Raw genomic sequence first — 18,526 nt, forward strand, 5'->3', positions numbered from 1 at the left:
GACTTGTTTTATATTCTCAAAATAAGCCAGGACAAACATGAAATATATAATTTCTTCTGGTAAGCAAGTTACAGAGAAAGCTGGTGAATGTTTTGGGGAATGTTTCTGACTTCTGCTCTAAGCCGTTCCAAGAAATATGGCCCCTTTTCAATTCCTAAAATAGCGAATACAGTAAGCCAGCCACCACTACCACAGTCAGAGGCCAACTGACTTGTCATCAACTTTATTAGTTTTTACCACTAACATGTATGGGCAGATTTGTTACTTGAAACTGGTTAAAGAAAAAGGAGTTTTAACAAAATGATATGCTGGATAATTCTTGATGCTTACTGAAGAACACTAGTACACTCTTGAGAGCTCAAGCCAACTGAATTAGAACTTGCTTCCTTTACAAGTTGTAAAGATAATTCGCTATTCAACTTTTTCTCTTTCTCATTACAAGACCCTAAAATGTAATTTGGGCACACAGGTTTCAAAAGTTCTATCAATACTTTAACTTCGAAGTATCCACCCCTAATGCCTGCTAAAAACTCACCTAGGTCCCTGTAATGTCCCCCTCATTTCTTCCTAAGTTCAAGTTTAGATAGCACTTTGTAGTCACACACAGAACAGGAAGATTTCATTCATGAGCTCCAAGAACGCTAAGGATTAAGAATATAACGAGTTCAGAAGAAACAAACGGGATAATATAGGAGGAGGTGTAGACATCCTTGCAGGGTTCAACTCACAAAGATGTTAGAACAAGTTATGCTCTGTCCAAAGAGCCGTGTATTTCTGGACAAGGCACAGGCCCTGAAGAGGGAACCCTTAGATGTCTTCCACTTCTTCACCATAATGCAGGGGAGCCCACCTTGCTCCTCTGACTCAGCCACTGCCTGACCTCTGGAGACAAACAGGCTGTGACACTCCAAAACCTCAGTGCTTGCCTGCAGCTGGAGCAGCTGCTACAAATAGGTGATGTACTGGTGCCAGTGCCTAGCCCAGTTCTGGGAACATGCTCTCAGATGAACAAGTGAAGACAGTGTCAGGTCACCCATGCTGGGTTTCCTTCTGAAGTGCTGTCCAGTTAGTTGGCCCTGATGCAGCAGTCTTCTAGAAGGAAGCCTCCTCTAGTGGAGCTCTCCAGGCAGGCAGTCTGAGAAGCTCCATCACCCTGAGTCCACTTAACACACATAAAGATATTAAGTTTGCTTGTAGGACATATGAAAATAGCTAATATATAAGAAAGAAGAAAAATCTATGCTTTCTCTACAGGACCTGAATCTATAGGCAGATTCTAATAGCTCAGCATTTCATCTACTCACTGTCAGGCTTTCGTGGAAGTTTCAAAGTCAACTCAGAGGCAAATTCTTCAGGAAAACAAGTGGTGTTAAGTGAAAAAAGAATTATTACCTTCAATTTACGTAAACTAAAAGAACACTGCCGCATTCCTGTCCATTCTATTCAAAGCCAAGTCTTTGGTTTTCAAATGAAAAAACCCTAAATCCATAAACTTTGAGAAGATTAATTTTGGCATCTTCTAGTTTTAAAAAAAAAAGGCAAACCCCATCAACCAATGAAAAGCTGTAAGGGAAGGAGCAGAGTTCAGGCACTCTGGAGAATGGACGTGGAGGAAACACGTGAACATGTCCACCCACCCACCCGCATGCACACACACTGTGCACACAACCAATAGGCAAAGACTGAGTACGTGACTGCTAAGTTTAATTCAACGGCTACACCCACTCCTGCCTTGTAAAAATAACAGAATGCTCCTCTCAAAGTTACATCGAGATGTGAGCACAGGTTTGTTGTTTTTGATACAGCTTTACAAAAAGTTGGCACCAAATGTACATAAAGTTTTAAGGCTTAATAAAAATACAGATGAGTAATTTCTCAATGCAGCTTGGAGGTTGAGAAAAGGATTCTAAGAGTTAATGAAGCTTCCAAATACAGGCAGTCCCCAATGTACAGAGCATTTTCCAAATGCAAGTGGCCTCCCCCATCAGGTTCAAACGAGCAAAAACTTTTCTGCTGCTCCTCCCAGTGACCAGACTGCTCGGGGCTCTCTAAATCCATGCCCATGGCCCCAAGGAGGGAAAGGAAGAGGGAAGATGGGAACAAAAATAAGGTGATGTGGTCACTGCTGCCCAGAGGCTCTGCTCTAGTTGTTTTCCTCCTTCCCCCAGGCCTCTAACCCCAGCTCTGCTCTGAAGTCCCTGCCAGGGGACAGATCTAGAAAGCTCTTCCCCTCATATAACTGACGGTGAGACTGAAGCCCCGAGGGCCAGCAGCATGTCAGGGTCTTCTTGGCAATCCAATTTGGAATTCATAAATCATTTTCTTGTATATTAAAAAAAAAGTTATAAATAGCAGTTCATTTCTACCTTTGGAACATCTTATTGTAAGTTAAATAAGTTAGTGTGTTTGAGCTTAAAAGCTAACCACCATTTATGACATTTTTTAATGTGGAAAAAAATGAATTCCAGACAACTTTCCTATAAATGACCATCTGAAGGATGGAGGAGATAGGAAGCACTTGAGAGTCACATAGAATCAGTGTTTCTTGGCTCCAAAGTCAGCAGGGGGACAGAAAAGCAAAGTGTCTTTGCTTGGCAAAGCACTGTGTGAACCCCCCCAGCGCCCGTGGAGGATGTGGAGCTTGGCAGGGAGCTCCTGCAGGCACTTGAGCGTCCAGGCCACTAGAAGTGTGACTACATTTTAACGATGAAGACATTTTTAGCACCTGCATTAGCTTTGTAGGCACTCGTACCAGTAGCTCCAACCCAGACTGTTGGTCCCACGTGACTGCAGTACAGGAACCGACACCGTAGCCCTTTAGAGGCTCAATGGGAGAAACTTCCACCTGACAGATTACAGCACCACGATTCTTGCCAGCCCATTATCTTTGCTGGCAAATACCATGGAATGGGCCAGTTGAGACTTTACTGCCAAACTATTTAATCTCTTGGCCTAAGGTCTCTAAGACTCGTCTGGAAACTGTGAATATGATCCAGAGGTTCTGCAAAGCTTTATAAAGGGTGGCCTAAGAACACTTTCCTTCCTCTTTGGTGTACCTGAGCAACAGACTTTTTCTAGAAAGGTGTCAGAAACAGACCAGAGTCAACAGTTACTGATGTAAAGCTGGTACTTGAGAACAGGTCTTGAGCTATTATGACAGAACCCAAACCTAAGAACCCACGGTTCTCAAGCATCTCTTCTTCCCACTGTCAGTAGGAATATAAATGAAGACACATGAAGGAGTTAAATAATCCCATTACCTGGATATATCTGGGTAGTTTCAAAGTCCTATAGAAGTTAGTGGCCTTGTAGATAGGAAGTGTTGCTGGTGAAGGGAACTGTCCACATCATTGGTGAGGTGCAAAGGCCTAGACTTAAGGCTGATGAGGAAAAAAGGAACAATTCACAAGCAAAACTGCCTGTAAAGAGCCCAAAACCAGTCTCTCGTGGATGAAAGGGAGAGATTTCTACGTAAGATCTGGCCAAGGATTGAGAGGGCAGAAGCGGGGCACCTTGGGAGATCAGGGTACAAAATCTTTCCATAAAGCATCAGACTGAGAACAACATTTTGGTTTTTTGTTGACAGCTGCTGAGGAAAAGCAATGAAGATGTTTCAAGAAAATCTGTGGAATTGAAGTGAAAAACACTGGGGCCGAAGTCCCAGAAACAGAGACCGTGTCCATGAAGGGTAAACAGCATCAGGATCTGAGGGGTCTATCCAGATACCCACCCTCCCCACCCCACTAGGGTTTCAGCGTGTCTTGCTCTTCTATCCCACAGTAACAGACACGTGGTTTCTGGATTTCTCTCAAAGGCTTTAAACTCTGCTACTGTGTTAGTGACTCCTAGATACCCAATTAGCCAACACACCAAGGACGTGAAGACCCCACACCTCAGGCGCACCTGCCTGGCACCACCTCCCTGCCCACCCACCCGAGAGCTCCTCTCACACCAGGGATCATGTTTCCTCCCTTGGTTTCTGGGAGATGAGGTCTCCGGCTTCTCGTGATGGCAGTGGAGCCGGAGCAGCAGCTTCAGGTGTCCACCCAAAAGACCCTCTCCCCACCCCGCTCCTTCAGGCTAAAGAAACTATAATTTTGAAATCCTATCTCTCGAGTTTCTTGTCTGGCTATGGGGGACGCAGCAGCATCTTAGTAGAAGGAGATGCTGGACTTGCCTCCAGGCGGGTTCAGGACTTTGTTGTGGGAGCGAGGCCTCGGGCCCAGCCTGGGCTCATGGCTGTCAACGGTGGGCGCAGGCTCCTGGGCGCGGGCTGCTTCTCTCGGGCCACCTGGCTCACCCGGCTCTTGTCTGGGGGAGGCGCTGGCTGTGGCTGCGGGACAAAGTCAGCACAGCGTCCTGTTAGAGGCTGCCTGCCACCCAACGGGCAAGGGCATGCCGTCCAGGGAAATGTGAAAGCAGAGCAGGTTCTGCCTGCCCCAGGGCTGGGCTGAAGCCAGGCTTGTACTGAAACATGCTTGGAAAAATCCTTGAGGGGTTTTTGCTGGACTCCCCTCCCCTCCATCCCACCTCAAGTATGAAAAGGAAACATCCTCAAAGTGAGCTCGTCTTAAGTGAGGGGCCCAGCAAGGCAAGGCAAGGTTACTCTGGACTTTCTGAATGAACAAATTCCCATCTCTTCCTAATCGACAAAGGGAAATGGTGACCCGAAGGCAGAAATCAGTGCCTGCAGTCAGCTCAGAGGACAATGGGGGACTGACTGGGCCTGACACCCAAGCCCACGAGCGGGGTGGCTCACTGCGGAGTGATCCATCAGGGGGGAGCCCCGCCCCTACGACAGCCCCGCACTGCTCCTCCTCACCGCCCCCCCCACCGCCCCCGTCTTCCCCTCCTTCACGCCCTCTCTTCTGCCAGGTCTGAAAGCGCTGCCCTTGGTCACAAGTTCATTGAAGGCTTTGGACCCTTGCCCTTCACTACATGAGATGAGCTTCTAGAAGAGGACGCCTTGGCCTTAGGCCCAGGCTGACCAGCACTGACAGGAGGTGCAGAAAAGTGGGAATGCTGTCACCAGAAGTAACTGAGCCCATTTCCCCTGCCTCCTTCCAATACAAAACCCTCCCGCAATCACAACTCTGCTGTCTTCACCAGCAGGCTGTGGGGGCACCAGGTTTTCCCTCCCCACCCACCAGCGGCCTCTGCAAAGCGTGGGCCCCAGGGAAGGGACAGAAAATAAGCTCACCTCTAAGGTCCAGTGTGTCCTCTCCCTCACACAGGAACACGTGGTCCTGTAACGAGGCAAACCCAGGTCAATCTGCCACTCGGACACCTCCTACCTCGCGCAGGCAGACGATGGGAAAGGCGTGGATGACCTGGGTCTATTTTTACCTTTAAAAAGTTTTTATTTGGACAATTTTAACCATAAACAAAGCAGAGAGAAGAGCCCCGTGAGCCCCCAGGTAACCTGCTCTACAGCAAGTGACATCAGCTTGCTCGTCTCCATTCTGGTCTCAGCCACACATGCCTCCCAACTTCCAGCCCTCCACCCCTTAGTGGGATTATTTGAAAGCAAATCCCATATTTCATTTATCCATAAATATTTCAAGATGTGGCTCTTTAAAATGTCCTAAAAAACTCTCTCGCAACTGCAAATATTAACGACTCCTTAAATGTCTTAACACGTAGTCAAGTTTAAACTCAGCACATGTTCTCACAGTCATCTGTGTTGCACTGTGTCAGAACTTAATTCCTCTTTAGGGCTGAATAATATAACATCACATGTGTACAGCACAGCACATTCTGTTCACCCATTCAACTGCCGATGGACACTTGGGTTGTTTCCACTCTTGTTATTGTGAATAATGCTATTAAAATTAAGTGTACAAGTATCTGTTTGAGTTCTTGTTTGCACAATTGGGGGTATATATCTAAGAGTAAAACTGCTGGATCATATGATAAATTCTATGTTTAACTTCTTCAGAAACGGCCAAACTGTTTTCCAGTGACTGAACCATTATACATTCCCAAGAGCAGTGTATGAGGGTTCCAATTTCTCCACATCCTCACCATTTCTTATTTTCTGTTTTTTCTGATAATAGCCATCCTAGCGGGTGTTAAGTGGTATCTCATTGTGATTTTGATTGGCATTTCCCCACTAAGGATGGTCAGCATCTTTTCATATGTTGATTGACCATTTGTATGTCTTCTTTGGAGAAATGTCTATTCAAATGCTTTGCCTCCTTTTTTCTGGTTCTGAAATTTTTATTTTAAAAAAATTTATTTTATTCAAGTATAGTTGATTTACAATGTCGTGTTAATTTCTGCTGTACAGCACAGTGATTCAGTTATACATATACATTCTTTTTCATATTCTTTTCTATTATGGTTTATCACAGGATACTGAATATAGTTCCCTGTGCTATACAGTAGGAGGATCTTGTTTATCCATTCTATATATAATAGTTTGCATCTGCTAACCCCAAACTCTCATGCCATCCCTCCCCCTTGCCTCTGCCCATTTTTGAATGTGGTTGTCTTTTTGTTGCTGAATTGTAAGGGTTTTTTACATATTCTGGCTAGATAGCAAATCTTTGTCAGATATGTGATGTGCAAATACTTTCTCCCATTCTGTGAGCTGCCTTTTCATTCTCTTGATAGTATCTTTTGATGCACAAAAGTTTTTAATTTTAAGGAAGTTCAACTTATTTATTTAAATTTTGTTGCCTGTTTTTGGTGTCACATTTAAGAAACCACTGCCGAATCCAAGAATAATATCTGTCCCTATATTTTGAGTTCATTTTTGTACATGGTGTAAGGTAAGGGTCCACCTTCATTCTTCTCATGTGCACATTCAATTTCCCAGCACCATTTGTTGGAGAGACCGCTCTCCCCTCACGAATGATCTTGGCACTCTTGTGGAAATATCAGTGAACCACAGATGTGAGTTATTTCTCAGCTCTCAATTCTATTCTGTTGGTCTACATGCCAGCACCATGCTGTTTTGATTCATGTAGTTTTGTAGTAAGCTTTGAAATTGGGAAGTGTGACCCTCCAATCTTGTACTTCATTTTCAAGATTGTTTGGCCATTCAGGGTCCCTTGAGATTCCATATGAATTTTAGGATCGGTCTTTCCATTTTTTTAAAAAAACAAACAAACAAAACACCACAAACAAAAACAAACCAAAAAACCAAACCACACCACTGTTGGAACTTTGATAGGGATTGCAATCCTCAGTCTTTTTAAAAATTACTAAGATCTCCCCCTATTGACTCCATGTAGTTTCCTATATCTTGTATTACTCTGACTAAATCCCTGTGGTGTTGATTGATATGAGGATTGGTCTGACTGAGGCTTGGTTGTTTTGATAAGAATTCAAACATGGTCCATGGGGCTTCCCTGGTGGCACAGTGGTTGAGAGTCCGCCTGCCGATGCAGGGGACACGGGTTCGTGCTCCGGTCCGGGAAGATCCCACATGCTGTGGAGTGGCTGGGCCCGTGAGCCATGGCTGCTGAGCCTGTGCGTCCGCAGCCTGTGCTCCGCAACGGGAGAGGCCACAACAGTGAGAGACCCGCGTACCACAAAAAAAAAAAAAAGAAAAAAAAAATTATCAGGAACCCATAAATTCTAAGTATTTGGTGAATTTTAATCCGATGCAGTTACTGTACTTATTGATTGATGACCACTAAAAATAGTGGAATGTTTATGAGGTGAACTCCCCTGTTTTACATTCAGTATTATAAATATCCTCAGCATCCATCCATGATGTGCAGAGAAGGGCAGTGGCCTACCTGCAGTGGGCTGCCCCCACCACCAGCGACCCCCAAGGCTCGAGTCATCATGAGGCTGGAATACATTCCTCTGATGACTCAGGAGAGCTCTGAAACTTGGTGACTAATGACTACAGCCAGGAAAAGCACTGTCACCCATCTTGTCTCTTCCTAATAACATGTCACACCTTCCTCAGAGCCTTTTTAAGAGTACCTGGCTCAAGTTTTGCTTTTCTTACTCTCATGTCTGCTATCTGTATGCAGTCCATACCTTGGGTTTGTTTGGGTGTGCCATGGGTGAAGTAGCAGCAACCGGGGAGCCAAAAATGTCACTGGTCTTCCCACCAGGGGGGTTCAGACGCTGTCGAGTCTGCACAGGCATGGATTCGTCAAATATACCACTTCCTTTCCCCCCTGAAGAAAAAATCAGGATGGTTAGCAACCCGGTACATCCACCCCACCCACCCTCCACACTCGTGACTTCAGAGACCTCCTCTCACCGCAGTGCCAGTCCTGAATTCAGGCCAAGAAGGGTGGGGTGATCAGGTTGACGAGCATCCCTAAAGACCCATGTCAAACCCAGCCCCTTTCTGGGGGCCAGCTGGGGCCTTCCTCACGATTACTGAGCTGTCCCGGGCTTGCCGCTAGGAGTGAAACGGTAAGACGGCATAAAACAGCATTTTCCCCTCTAGAATTTCCTTAACCCTGAACTTTTCATGTTTTCCTGCTGAAGAATCTTCTACATTAAAGCCATGAAAAGTTCTTTCATAGATTAAAAGCAAACACCTGGGGCTTCCCTGGTGGCGCAGTGGTTGAGAGTCCGCCTGCCGATGCAGGGGGCATGGGTTCGTGCCCCGGTCCGGGAAGATCCCACATGCCGCAGAGCGGGCTAGGTCCGTGAGCCATGGCCGCTGGGCCTGCGCGTCCGGAGCCTGTGCTCCGCAGCGGGAGAGGCCACAGCAGTGAGAGGCCCACGTACCACAAAAAAAAAAAAAAAAAAAAGCAAACATCCGCTAAATTTTGAGGTCAGACAGACAGAACTGAATTAATAACATGCCCTATTCAAGGCAAACCTGTAATCTGGAAAACAACATTTACTGAGAATGACTACTCTCCTCACCTCAATCTGTCTGGAGCTTCCAGTGACAACTAGATGTGTCACTGAATTACAGACATTTAACATCTTTGCTGCCAAACAGAAATGATTTGATGAGCTACAATGAAAATATGCATCTCAGATGTAAGTTCTTTTTTTTTTTTTTTGCGGTACGCGGGCCTCTCACTGTTGTGGTCTCTCCCGTTGCGGAGCACAGGCTGCGGACGCACAGGCTCAGCAGCCATGGCTCACGGGCCTAGCCGCTCCGCGGCATGTGGGATCTTTCCGGACCAGGGCACGAACCCGTGTCCCCTGCATCGGCAGGTGGACTCTCAACCACTGCATCACCAGGGAAGCCCTCAGATGTAAGTTCTTATAAGCTGATGGCTAAGGCATGGACATGAGAAGTAAATGCTGACGTTAAACAGGAAGATGCTAGCACATGCCACCAGCCCATCCCCCTCTGCACTCAGCAACCAGCGCCCCCCTTCCACCAAGCGCCCACTAAGATTTATAATCTTACAGAAGAAAGGTGCATCCACAAATGGCTATGAGACCAGACACAAGTTGCTCGGCCCCTCTGCGCCCCACATTCCTCACCCTTTGAACGGCGGTGGTACAAGGCCCTTCCTCACGGCGCTGTGAGGGGATTCAGTGACTCACTGTCGCTTGTGTGTCAAATGCTTACGACAACACTGGGGACGTAAATGCTCAGTGAGCATTTGCTAAAGAAGCTTCCCTTGGACACTGTTCAGTGAAAAAGGCACAAAACGATCTAGACAGCACACAGCATCTTACTGTAAAAGGAAGGGTATTCTTATCCACCTGTATGTGAATAAAGGGCATTGGTTACTCCACTTTCCTCCCTGCAAAGTGCTCCCCTCTGGGGGCCATGTGTCTGCTCAGGAAATGGGGTGGCTGTGGTACAGGGGCTTAGGACTGCTAAACATATTCATTTTTATAGTTGTGATCTTTGTTGACTGTCTCCAGGAAATTCAATTTTAAACAGTCACTTCTTGGCTGTAATAACCCATACTGTTAGAACAGGGGACAGTGCACCGTGAGAGGAGCACGGAGCTCCAAGGAGGAGGAGGCTCCATGGGGCGCTTGTCCCCTCGCAAGCCCTCAGACTTGACCAGCCTTTCGGGACGCCGGTTGGTTGTCTGGGGGACACAAAGCACAGCTCCACAAGGACGGGAACCTGGCCCTGGAAGCTTTTCTGGGCCAGGAGAAGCTTAGAGAATGGGTGGGACTGACTGCAGGAAGATGCACACATTCGTGTCGTTTGAGGCCGATCACAAGCCTTCCAGCCCCAGCCACAGCCTCCCAGGGGCCCGCAGCCCTCGGGCTGGGGCCGGCGGCACAGCATGGGGTCAGGATCCAGTGCCAGGCGGGATCCTGCTCAGCCGCTAACCAACTGTGTGACAGCACCTGGCTGGGGTCATTGGTGAGATAAGTGAGTCGACACGTGGAGTGGGCAGAGCAGAGCGTGGAGAGGAAGCTCCCAGTCATGCTGCTGGGCTGCTGTTACAAACAGGGTGTCATCAGCAGAAGAAATGTTTGGACTACAAAGTGGAGAAAAGCTGCTGCCCGAGGTCACCCCTCGCTGCTTGTTACCACGCTGTTGCTGGTCATGCTTAAGTAAATTCTTTCTAAGATCGCATTCAGCTTATTTTAAAATGCAAGATAAAAATAAAAGTAACTCAATTTCAAGTTTTTGGTTAAAGGCACTGCTCATTTAAAAACATTTTAAAAACTATGAAACATGACACAGATAAGTACCTAAGATATAAATAAAGCAAACACCCAAGTAACGATCACAGACAATCACGCGTCTTACAGAATGTTATCAACTCCCAAAAACCTGTGTGGTTCTGTGTCCGAATTTTCTGGAAACTACAAACTTCTTCTAGTTTTACCATGTATATGTCCAACCCTAAACAACACAGTTCTGTTTTTGAATTTTATGAAAAGTAAAATAACAGACACACTGCACATCTATTATACAACATTTTACCTGAAAGATGAATTCGGCTATGAAGGTGGAAAAGATGCTCAATTCACTCATAATTGAAGAAAAATAAATTCAAGATATGCTTTTTAAAGAACCAAATCACAAGGCACAGCGCCTTGCGTGGGGAGCAAGCGCTACAGACATCCTGGAGCACACGTCTGAAGACCAGTGGAAGCACCAGCATTTTATTTATTTATATTATGATTATTTATTTTTGGCTGTGTTGGGTCTTCGTTGCTGCACGCGGGCTTTCTCTCGCTGCGGTGAGTGGGGGCTACTCTTCGTTGCGGTGCGTGGGCTTCTCATTGCGGTGGCTTCTCTTGTTGTAGAGTACGGGCTCTAGGTGCGCAGGCTTTAGTAGTTGTGGCACGAGGGCTCAGTAGTTGTGGCTCGCGGGCTCTAGAGCGCAGGCTCAGTAGTTGTGACACATGGGCTTAGTTGCTCTGCGGCATGTGGGATCTTCCAGGGCCAGGGATCAAATCTGTGTCCCCTCCACCGGCAGGCAGATTCTTAACCACTGCGCCACCAGGGAAGCCCTAGAACCATCATTTTAAACTGACCCAGCAATTCCATTTCAGGAAATTTACCCCAATTGATATATTCAGGAGGTAAGTTGGGAGCACGGGCTTTGGAGTCAGGAAAACCTGCATCCAAAGGCTAGTTCTGCCACCCCAGCGAGCTGTGGACTCAGGCAGGCCAGTGAACCCCGAGCCTCAGCTTCCTCCTCTGTAAAGGGGGTAACGCCACCTATCCCCCAAGCTGTGGAGAAGACCGGCACCCAGCACAGCCCCTGAAAAACACCAAATGACCCACCCGTATCAATCACCACTGTCAGGAGGAGGTCTAAACCAGAAGCATAGATGAAACACGGCACCCGACCAGCCTGGGTTAACTTCCAGTGACGGCCAGTGGCAAGTCCCTTGCTCCGAACGTGCTCCATTAGGCCCTCCCCGGAGTCTGCGGGGTCGAGTCTGCGGGGCTGGACATACCAGCAGGTTCCCTTCTGGGCTGCCCTTGAAATTCATCACAGGTGATTTTCTTCCTTCTTTCCTTGCTTCCCTCCTTCCTCTCTCTCTTTTTTTTTTAATGTAATTTCATTCATCAGTTAGAAAGAGTTCTTGGGTGACAGGAGGAGGCAGAGGGGGGACTCCGGCGTTTGTTAAATGCTCAACTATCACCACAGAGCACTTGGCAGGACAGAAAACAAACCCCAAACAACAGGACCATGAGAAGCAGACATTTTGGCACAGGGCGTCCTGTCGCTGTCATGATACCTTGCGACTGTGCACAACGTAGGGGTTTTCTAACTCTCCAGTCAGGAGGGGCCCAGGCTGCCCACAGGGCACGAGATGGGCGGGGGAGCATGAGATTCTGAGGGCCTGGCAAAGCAGCGCCGCCCCACGCTGCCACACTGTCTAGAGAACCTGAAGCCCCAGAGACAGCTGCAGCCGCGCATGGTGCCGAGCCAGAGCCACGGCTGCTGGTGCACCCACCTCCAGTGCCTCCAGTCTGAGTCTATCTGCCGCATCACATCGTTGGTACAAAGGATGAGCAGGGCTGAGCACTCCTGGCCCTGCACCCCCACAAACTGGGTAGGGGAGAATGTTACTCAGCAAGAACCACCTGCTTCTCTGCTATAACTAAATCCAAAGGTACCACTAACCTCCACCCCTCCTTACCCCCCACCCCAAACCACTGAAAACAACCAAACAACCAAAAAACTAGCTTTTGAATCTACTGCTTTGTGTGTCCTCTAGGTCTGTCAAGCAATATTTGTACCCAGAATTGGGGTGGGGTAGGGAGCAGTTCCAGCTCTGGTTCTGCTTGATTTCGTTACTTGTCTGAAATTCTGACTCCTGTGTTGGGTCTCTCAGATCTTTAAGGATGGAACAAACCTTGTCTTCCCCTCGTAGATACAGACAGGGGAAAGCTCCTCAGGTAACTATCACTGTGCAGTCGCTCAGCTGGACCGTCCATCAGCCAAGAGAAACACTCTTCTGAGATTCCCTCCCACTGGAGCCACTAGAAGGTGGGTAAGTAGTGAGGAGCCACACAGATGTGTGCCAGGCTCAGCCACCCTTTTTAGTTTCAATCCCACTAACAATCTGATTAAAACTACTCTAAATGCACAATTTGCATGCAATTTCAAGAATCTCAAGGAGTCCATGGGACAATTTGGGGCGCCTCCGTGGTGGGAACCAGAACCCCACCATCTGCCTTTGTACCCTCAGTGCCCGTACACAGCCAGTATCTGGTGACAGATGAGGGGGAGTTCCAAAATGACCGAGCCACCTTCAGGACACAAAGCACAAGTCAGGATAAAACTTTCCTTCCACTCTAGGACTCTGATGGCAGGGGATAACCTGCACCAGAAAATATCTGAAAGGATCAATATAAAGAAAGGGAAATTTTTATCAAAAGAGCAGCACAAAAGAGAACAGGCAGAGGCCAAAGGGTTAAGGAGTCAAAAGCCCATACCAGGGGGATTGGTCCTTTTGGGTATGTTCTGAGGTTCTTCAGTTGATCCAAAAATATTAGATGCCATCCTGTCGGGCCTGCGTGGAGATGCGGCTTCTTCTGGACGATCACTCAGCTCTCCTCCCGGGGGCTTCATGGCCCTGCAAGCAGACAGGGTGTGAGGGACCGACAGATGGCCCGGGCGCCACCATCCAGGGGCTGTGGCACAGCCAGACAGGGCAGACATCTGTGGGAAAACCACACACCGTGGCACGACAAGCTCATGGCCGTTGGCCAGCCGGCAAACCTCCCTCCTTGCCCTTGAGTTCCCTTAAAGGTTTTCTCTGCACATCTTGATTATGCCAAGACCTCCAGAGATGTGCATACTCTGAAGTTACTCCTGTGACCTCTCATTAGTAAAATTAAAGTTTCCATAAAACAGGCAAACTGAGCCAGTTCAGCAGAATTTAATAGTCACTTTAATTAGCAGACAATAGTGCTGGGTGTTGTAGCTCACACTCCCTCAGCGTTTATACACGCTAGCTCCTGTTCCAAAGAACTGACACGGCCACCCTCTAAGGCAGGCATGATTTTCACAGAGATGAGTGTGAGCTAAAGAGAGGGCCACACAGGAAGTAGCAGAGCCAGGACTCAGACCCAGGCAGTCTGGCTGCAGAGCTCAGACTACACCCTAATAATCCTCAACATCCTCTAGAAAGAAACGACGGGGCAGTGCACCACTTACCCAGAGTAAGCTTGACCCAGAGAGCTGCGTCCTCAAAAGGGCAGCCACTGGCCACTGTGGCCGGTGGGCACTTGGACATGGGGGTCTGAGCTCTGATGTGCTGTAGGTATAGATTACACACCAGACTTTGAAGACTCAGCACAAAGAAGAAAAGGCAAAAATATCTCTTTAATTGTATCTTTTACATTGATCACATGTTGAAATAATGTTTTGTACATATTAAGTTGAATAATATCTATTAAACTTAATTTTTCCTGAATCTTTTTACTTTTTAAAGTGTGGCTACTAGAAAATTTAAAATTCCTTATGTGGCTCACATTTCTAATGGAAAGTGTCAGCTCAGACCATGGGGAGCACCACCCCCACTAACCCACGAAGAGTCCTGGGAATCTACACCAGGCTGATGATTTCCAGTCCCAAGGTCTGGTACCACCAATGACAAGTTAAACATCAGACAGATCAGAACACACCAGCTGGACCACTGTTCACTTTAGATCAACACATGTGCAGAGTGTCACCCCAGCACACACTGGCATCCTTCAAGTGTGGATTTTAATTAAACACCCACAGAGATCAGTGCTATTCCCACACTCAGTCACCAGCCGAATCTACTGTGGTCTCGATCTTTGGGAATCTGCCATGCACTTGGAGGCTGGGTATTTCAGAAGTGGATGAGCAGGACCTTGAGTCACTTTTTATTGCAATAACTGAAGAATTAAGAAAATTCTATAAAGCTCTTCCCTGACACCCCAAGAGCATCGGTCTCCTTCAGCAGGGCAGCATAACACTGAATTCATATGCATCTTTACAGGAAACCTATGGCCACACTGCAGGATCTTAGCTCTCCCACCAGGGATGGAACCTGTGCTGCCTGCAGTGAAAGCGTGGAGGCCTAACCACTGGACCGCCAGGAAAGTCCCAGGACACCTAGATTTTCAAACGTATTTTAAAGCAGAGTTTTAAACTGCTGAGTGGCCCCTGCTCTTTCACCAGTCCTAAGCAAGAGGACTGCCTGTGACCCCAGACATTTAGAAAGTGAAACTTCGGAGCTCGCCACACAAAAGCGATGCAGACACTAGAAGAATAGGATGTTTAACATGCTGTTTCCTCAACAGAGCTAGAAAGGGAGCTGATCATTCGTTGTAATTTAAAGGGAACAGAGTTTTCTGCTCTCTGGCTGTAAAGCAGGACAGCAGAAAGTGCTCGTCTGCTCCGAGGGCCACCAGTGTGCCTGCTCACTGGGACGGAGACCGCAGGCAGGCTGCTCGCCACCACCCAAGCCGCCACCCAAGCCGAGTGCACAGTGGGCCAGCCTTCCACATGGGTTCAGTCACATCAGCTTGAAGGAAGGGGCCAGGGATGCCTGTCCAGCAGTTAGCATTTCCTTAAGGATTTGATAAAGAAAAAAATTACTCGGTTTAAGGGAAAAAACCTTTTTTAAAAAAATGACCAATAACCAGACTTAAATTAGAAAGGCAGTAGTAAGACCTCACGTCAGGCCGTCTGGTGGGGGACACCCGAGGCCATCCGACTCCCACACCCATTATAAATCTCACAGCCCCAACACAATGACATTCCTGATTTTTCTTGGCATATTTTCAAGCAGATCCAACAGGCTTGGGTCTCTGAGATCTGCCATCCTCAGAACTGAACTGAACTTAACATCAAGTCTCATACTGGCATGAATTAAAATTCCTATTTTACTGACTTACTTGCAACACAGCTTTTCTTTCAAACCCTCAAATTGTCAGACCAGATGTGGGGTAGGCTCCCCAGCACTCTCTCCTCTCACATTCCACATCCCTGGATACACGCCTCTCCCTGGCCTCCACCGCTTGCTTCACTCTAACTTGCACGTTCCCTAAGCACCTACCACGGGTGGGCCTGCACCAGACCCTGTGGATGGAAAGACAAGCAAGAGCAAGTCCTGGGCCTGGAGAAGCTCCCCGCTTTCTGGGAAGGCTAGAGCTGTGCAGAGGCAGTTTCCATGTTCTGCATGAGTAATGCCACAGAGGCACTGAGTGTCACTGGAACTCCAAAGACACCTTTGGAGTAGGTAAGGCTCAAATTGTGTCTGCAGTCTCCATGAGGAAAGAGAACCACTGCAGCACAGGAGGTAAGCAATATTTATTTGAAACTGCCAAATGTTAATTTGGGGTGGTGGAAATATGTTATTATATTGTGTACTTTTCTGAATTTTATTTTACTTTACTTTGAAAAGAAGGGAAGGAAAGTGGTGCCCAAGAATGTTGTAGCAGAGAGATTATCGTACACAATGGCCAAGTTTCCTGGGAAGAGGTGGCAAGCGTCTCCACCACAAAAGCTATGGGGTGGCACTAGGGTCGCACAGCCTTGCAGCAGTCAAGCAAATCACACAAGCGTCAAGCAAATCACACAAGCTGGGTCTCGAATAAACCGGACTGAGAGTTAAATAGACATTTCCATAAAAACAGAAGCTCCAACAATGGCTCAAGGCGGCCCTCACAGGCTCACTATCAAGTGCAGGTATCACTTCAACCCTAATTACAGGAGGGGGATGGGAATACCAGTAGCTCAGACGTCTTGGGGATGACCTCACTACATGGGGATGCCTCCCAGTTATGGCTTCCTTTTTCAGTACCCCTTGGATACATTTCAATGAAGACATTCCAAGTACAAAACAGAAACTAAGGGGCACGTGATAAGAAAATACACACAGCTCAAGTGGACCACAGAAACAGCAGAGGCCACATCGACGCTCACCTGGAGGGATCCATGCTCGTGACCCCCCTTCCAACAGCTTATTCCTGTATCCCAGAAAAGCTATGGGGGACCTGCCAGGTTTGGAGTGAAGCTGCCAAATAGACCTAGATTAAATTCTTTACAAATATACATCCTGCAGCTTAAAAGACCTCAGATTAATGATGGCTAAAGCATAATGCTTTTATCGTTCAAAATCCCTTTAACACCAGATAATCCTTCAGCAAGAAAACAAAAGTAGGGTTTTAAGAGAGGAAAACCTGGCCCAGTAATCTTACAGCCACCACTTGATTCCCTTCACAGCTAAGTAAAAAGGCCTGTCGAGCTAGTCAATTCCTCTAAGACAAAGCTGCTAACTGATCCCAAGCAGGAGCTTCCAATCGATCATCCAATTAAGATGGGTTTTCCTTCTCCAACATCCTAAAAGGAAGAATTTTCTCCTTATCCTCTCCAAAAACTAATGCCCCAAAGAAATGTGGGTATCAGTTTAGAACACCAGCTCTGCACTGTCGCCTACAGCTTGGAAGTCAGCCTCACATCAGCGTTCCTCACAGTGCTTATTCGCTAACTGGACCAATGTTTGCTAGGCATCCAGTGCCAGGCTGTGTAAACAAAGAAAGAGTGTACTTAGTGGACACAACGGAGAAAGTGCTGGGAAGCAGCCCTTGCCCAGCTGGTGTGGGTGGTGCAGAACAGCAGCTTTCAGGCACCAGAAACCTGACTCATTCTGAGCACTCCAGGATATACTTCTGGCCCCATATCAGCACAGATCTAGACGAGAGTGATTAATAGTCACTGTTACGTGGGATAAGGACTCATTATCTGGGTAGGAGTATTACTGAATACTGACCTAACTCCCTCAAATTTACAGGGATTTTATCACTCGAAACAATTCTTTAATTTTATATACTGTTTACCTCAACAGACGTCACACTCTTCTGCTTTTATTGTGGGGCTGGGTCACAGAAAAGGCTCACAATAAAGAAAACTCTTAGGCAGCTGAAGAACCAGCTGGACAACGCAAGCTGGCTCCTCCAGCGGCAGGACACTGCTAGCTCTGGCGACTCTATGTGACTCCCAATACCCATTGCTCCACAAGCTAAAAAGAAAGCAAGCGCGCTGCTATGTGTTCCTGAGTGTTTAAACCCAGTCGAAACTCCTTCTATCACTTGCTGTCCCGCCTGTTTCCTTGTCAGTAAAGTGGGGGAGGGCGCCGCCTGGCTCCCGGGCTGCGGCAGTGCTGAGGGCTCCCGGGACGAGACTTTGCCCCGAGGCCCATCCACTCGCGCACACGCCGCAGGGCCCCAGAATCCCAGCAGCGCCGCCACGCCCGCCCCCCCGCAGCAGACGGCTCGGCCAGCATCTCCGGCGCGCTCGTCAATGAAGGAGCACGTGCTGGGACCGGACGCGCGGGGAGACGCGCTCAGGCCTCCGGGTCCCGCGGGCGCGCCCATCTCCCCGACCCGGCCCCGGAGGCCCCGGCTCTGTGAGCTCACCGCGGCCGCCCCGCCGCCCCCGCGCATCCTACGTGACCGTGGCTGCGCCCGCGCCGCACCTGGAGCCAGCCCGGCCTCCCTTACTCTCCGGCGCCCGGAACATGTCGGCCGCCACTCGGAGCCTCCCGGCCGCCTCGCCGTCCTTCCCGCTCGGCCCCGCGCGACCCGAGGCCCGCCTTCTCGCTCTTATTGGGCGCCGCCGACACCAGTCAAGCTGCATCAGCCTATCGTGGTGTCGGACTCCGCCCCACG

The 18,526-nt window shown here is 48.1% G+C and overlaps 1 protein-coding gene across 4 annotated transcripts; it reads right to left on the bottom strand.

The window, feature by feature from the left end:
* Window positions 1-1,687: 1,687 nt before the first annotated feature.
* JPT2 (Jupiter microtubule associated homolog 2) lies at window positions 1,688-18,455 on the bottom strand. 4 transcript variants are annotated; one of them, XM_067707083.1, is made up of 5 exons: window positions 18,359-18,455; window positions 13,316-13,455; window positions 7,999-8,141; window positions 5,201-5,246; window positions 1,688-4,333 (listed from the first exon to the last, which is right to left on the bottom strand). In XM_067707083.1, the coding sequence occupies exons 2-5, from the start codon at window positions 13,449-13,451 to the stop codon at window positions 4,152-4,154; spliced, it is 507 nt and encodes a 168-aa protein (XP_067563184.1). In that variant the 5' UTR covers window positions 13,452-13,455; window positions 18,359-18,455; the 3' UTR covers window positions 1,688-4,151. The 4 variants fall into 4 exon arrangements, with proteins under 4 accessions (XP_067563184.1, XP_067563182.1, XP_067563181.1 ...); XM_067707081.1 differs by having other exon boundaries at window positions 18,334-18,445; XM_067707080.1 differs by having other exon boundaries at window positions 18,307-18,428.
* Between the last annotated feature and the right edge of the window lie 71 nt (window positions 18,456-18,526).

This window comes from Pseudorca crassidens, chromosome 15 (genome assembly GCF_039906515.1).
Source record: "Pseudorca crassidens isolate mPseCra1 chromosome 15, mPseCra1.hap1, whole genome shotgun sequence".
Taxonomy (NCBI): domain Eukaryota; kingdom Metazoa; phylum Chordata; class Mammalia; order Artiodactyla; family Delphinidae; genus Pseudorca; species Pseudorca crassidens.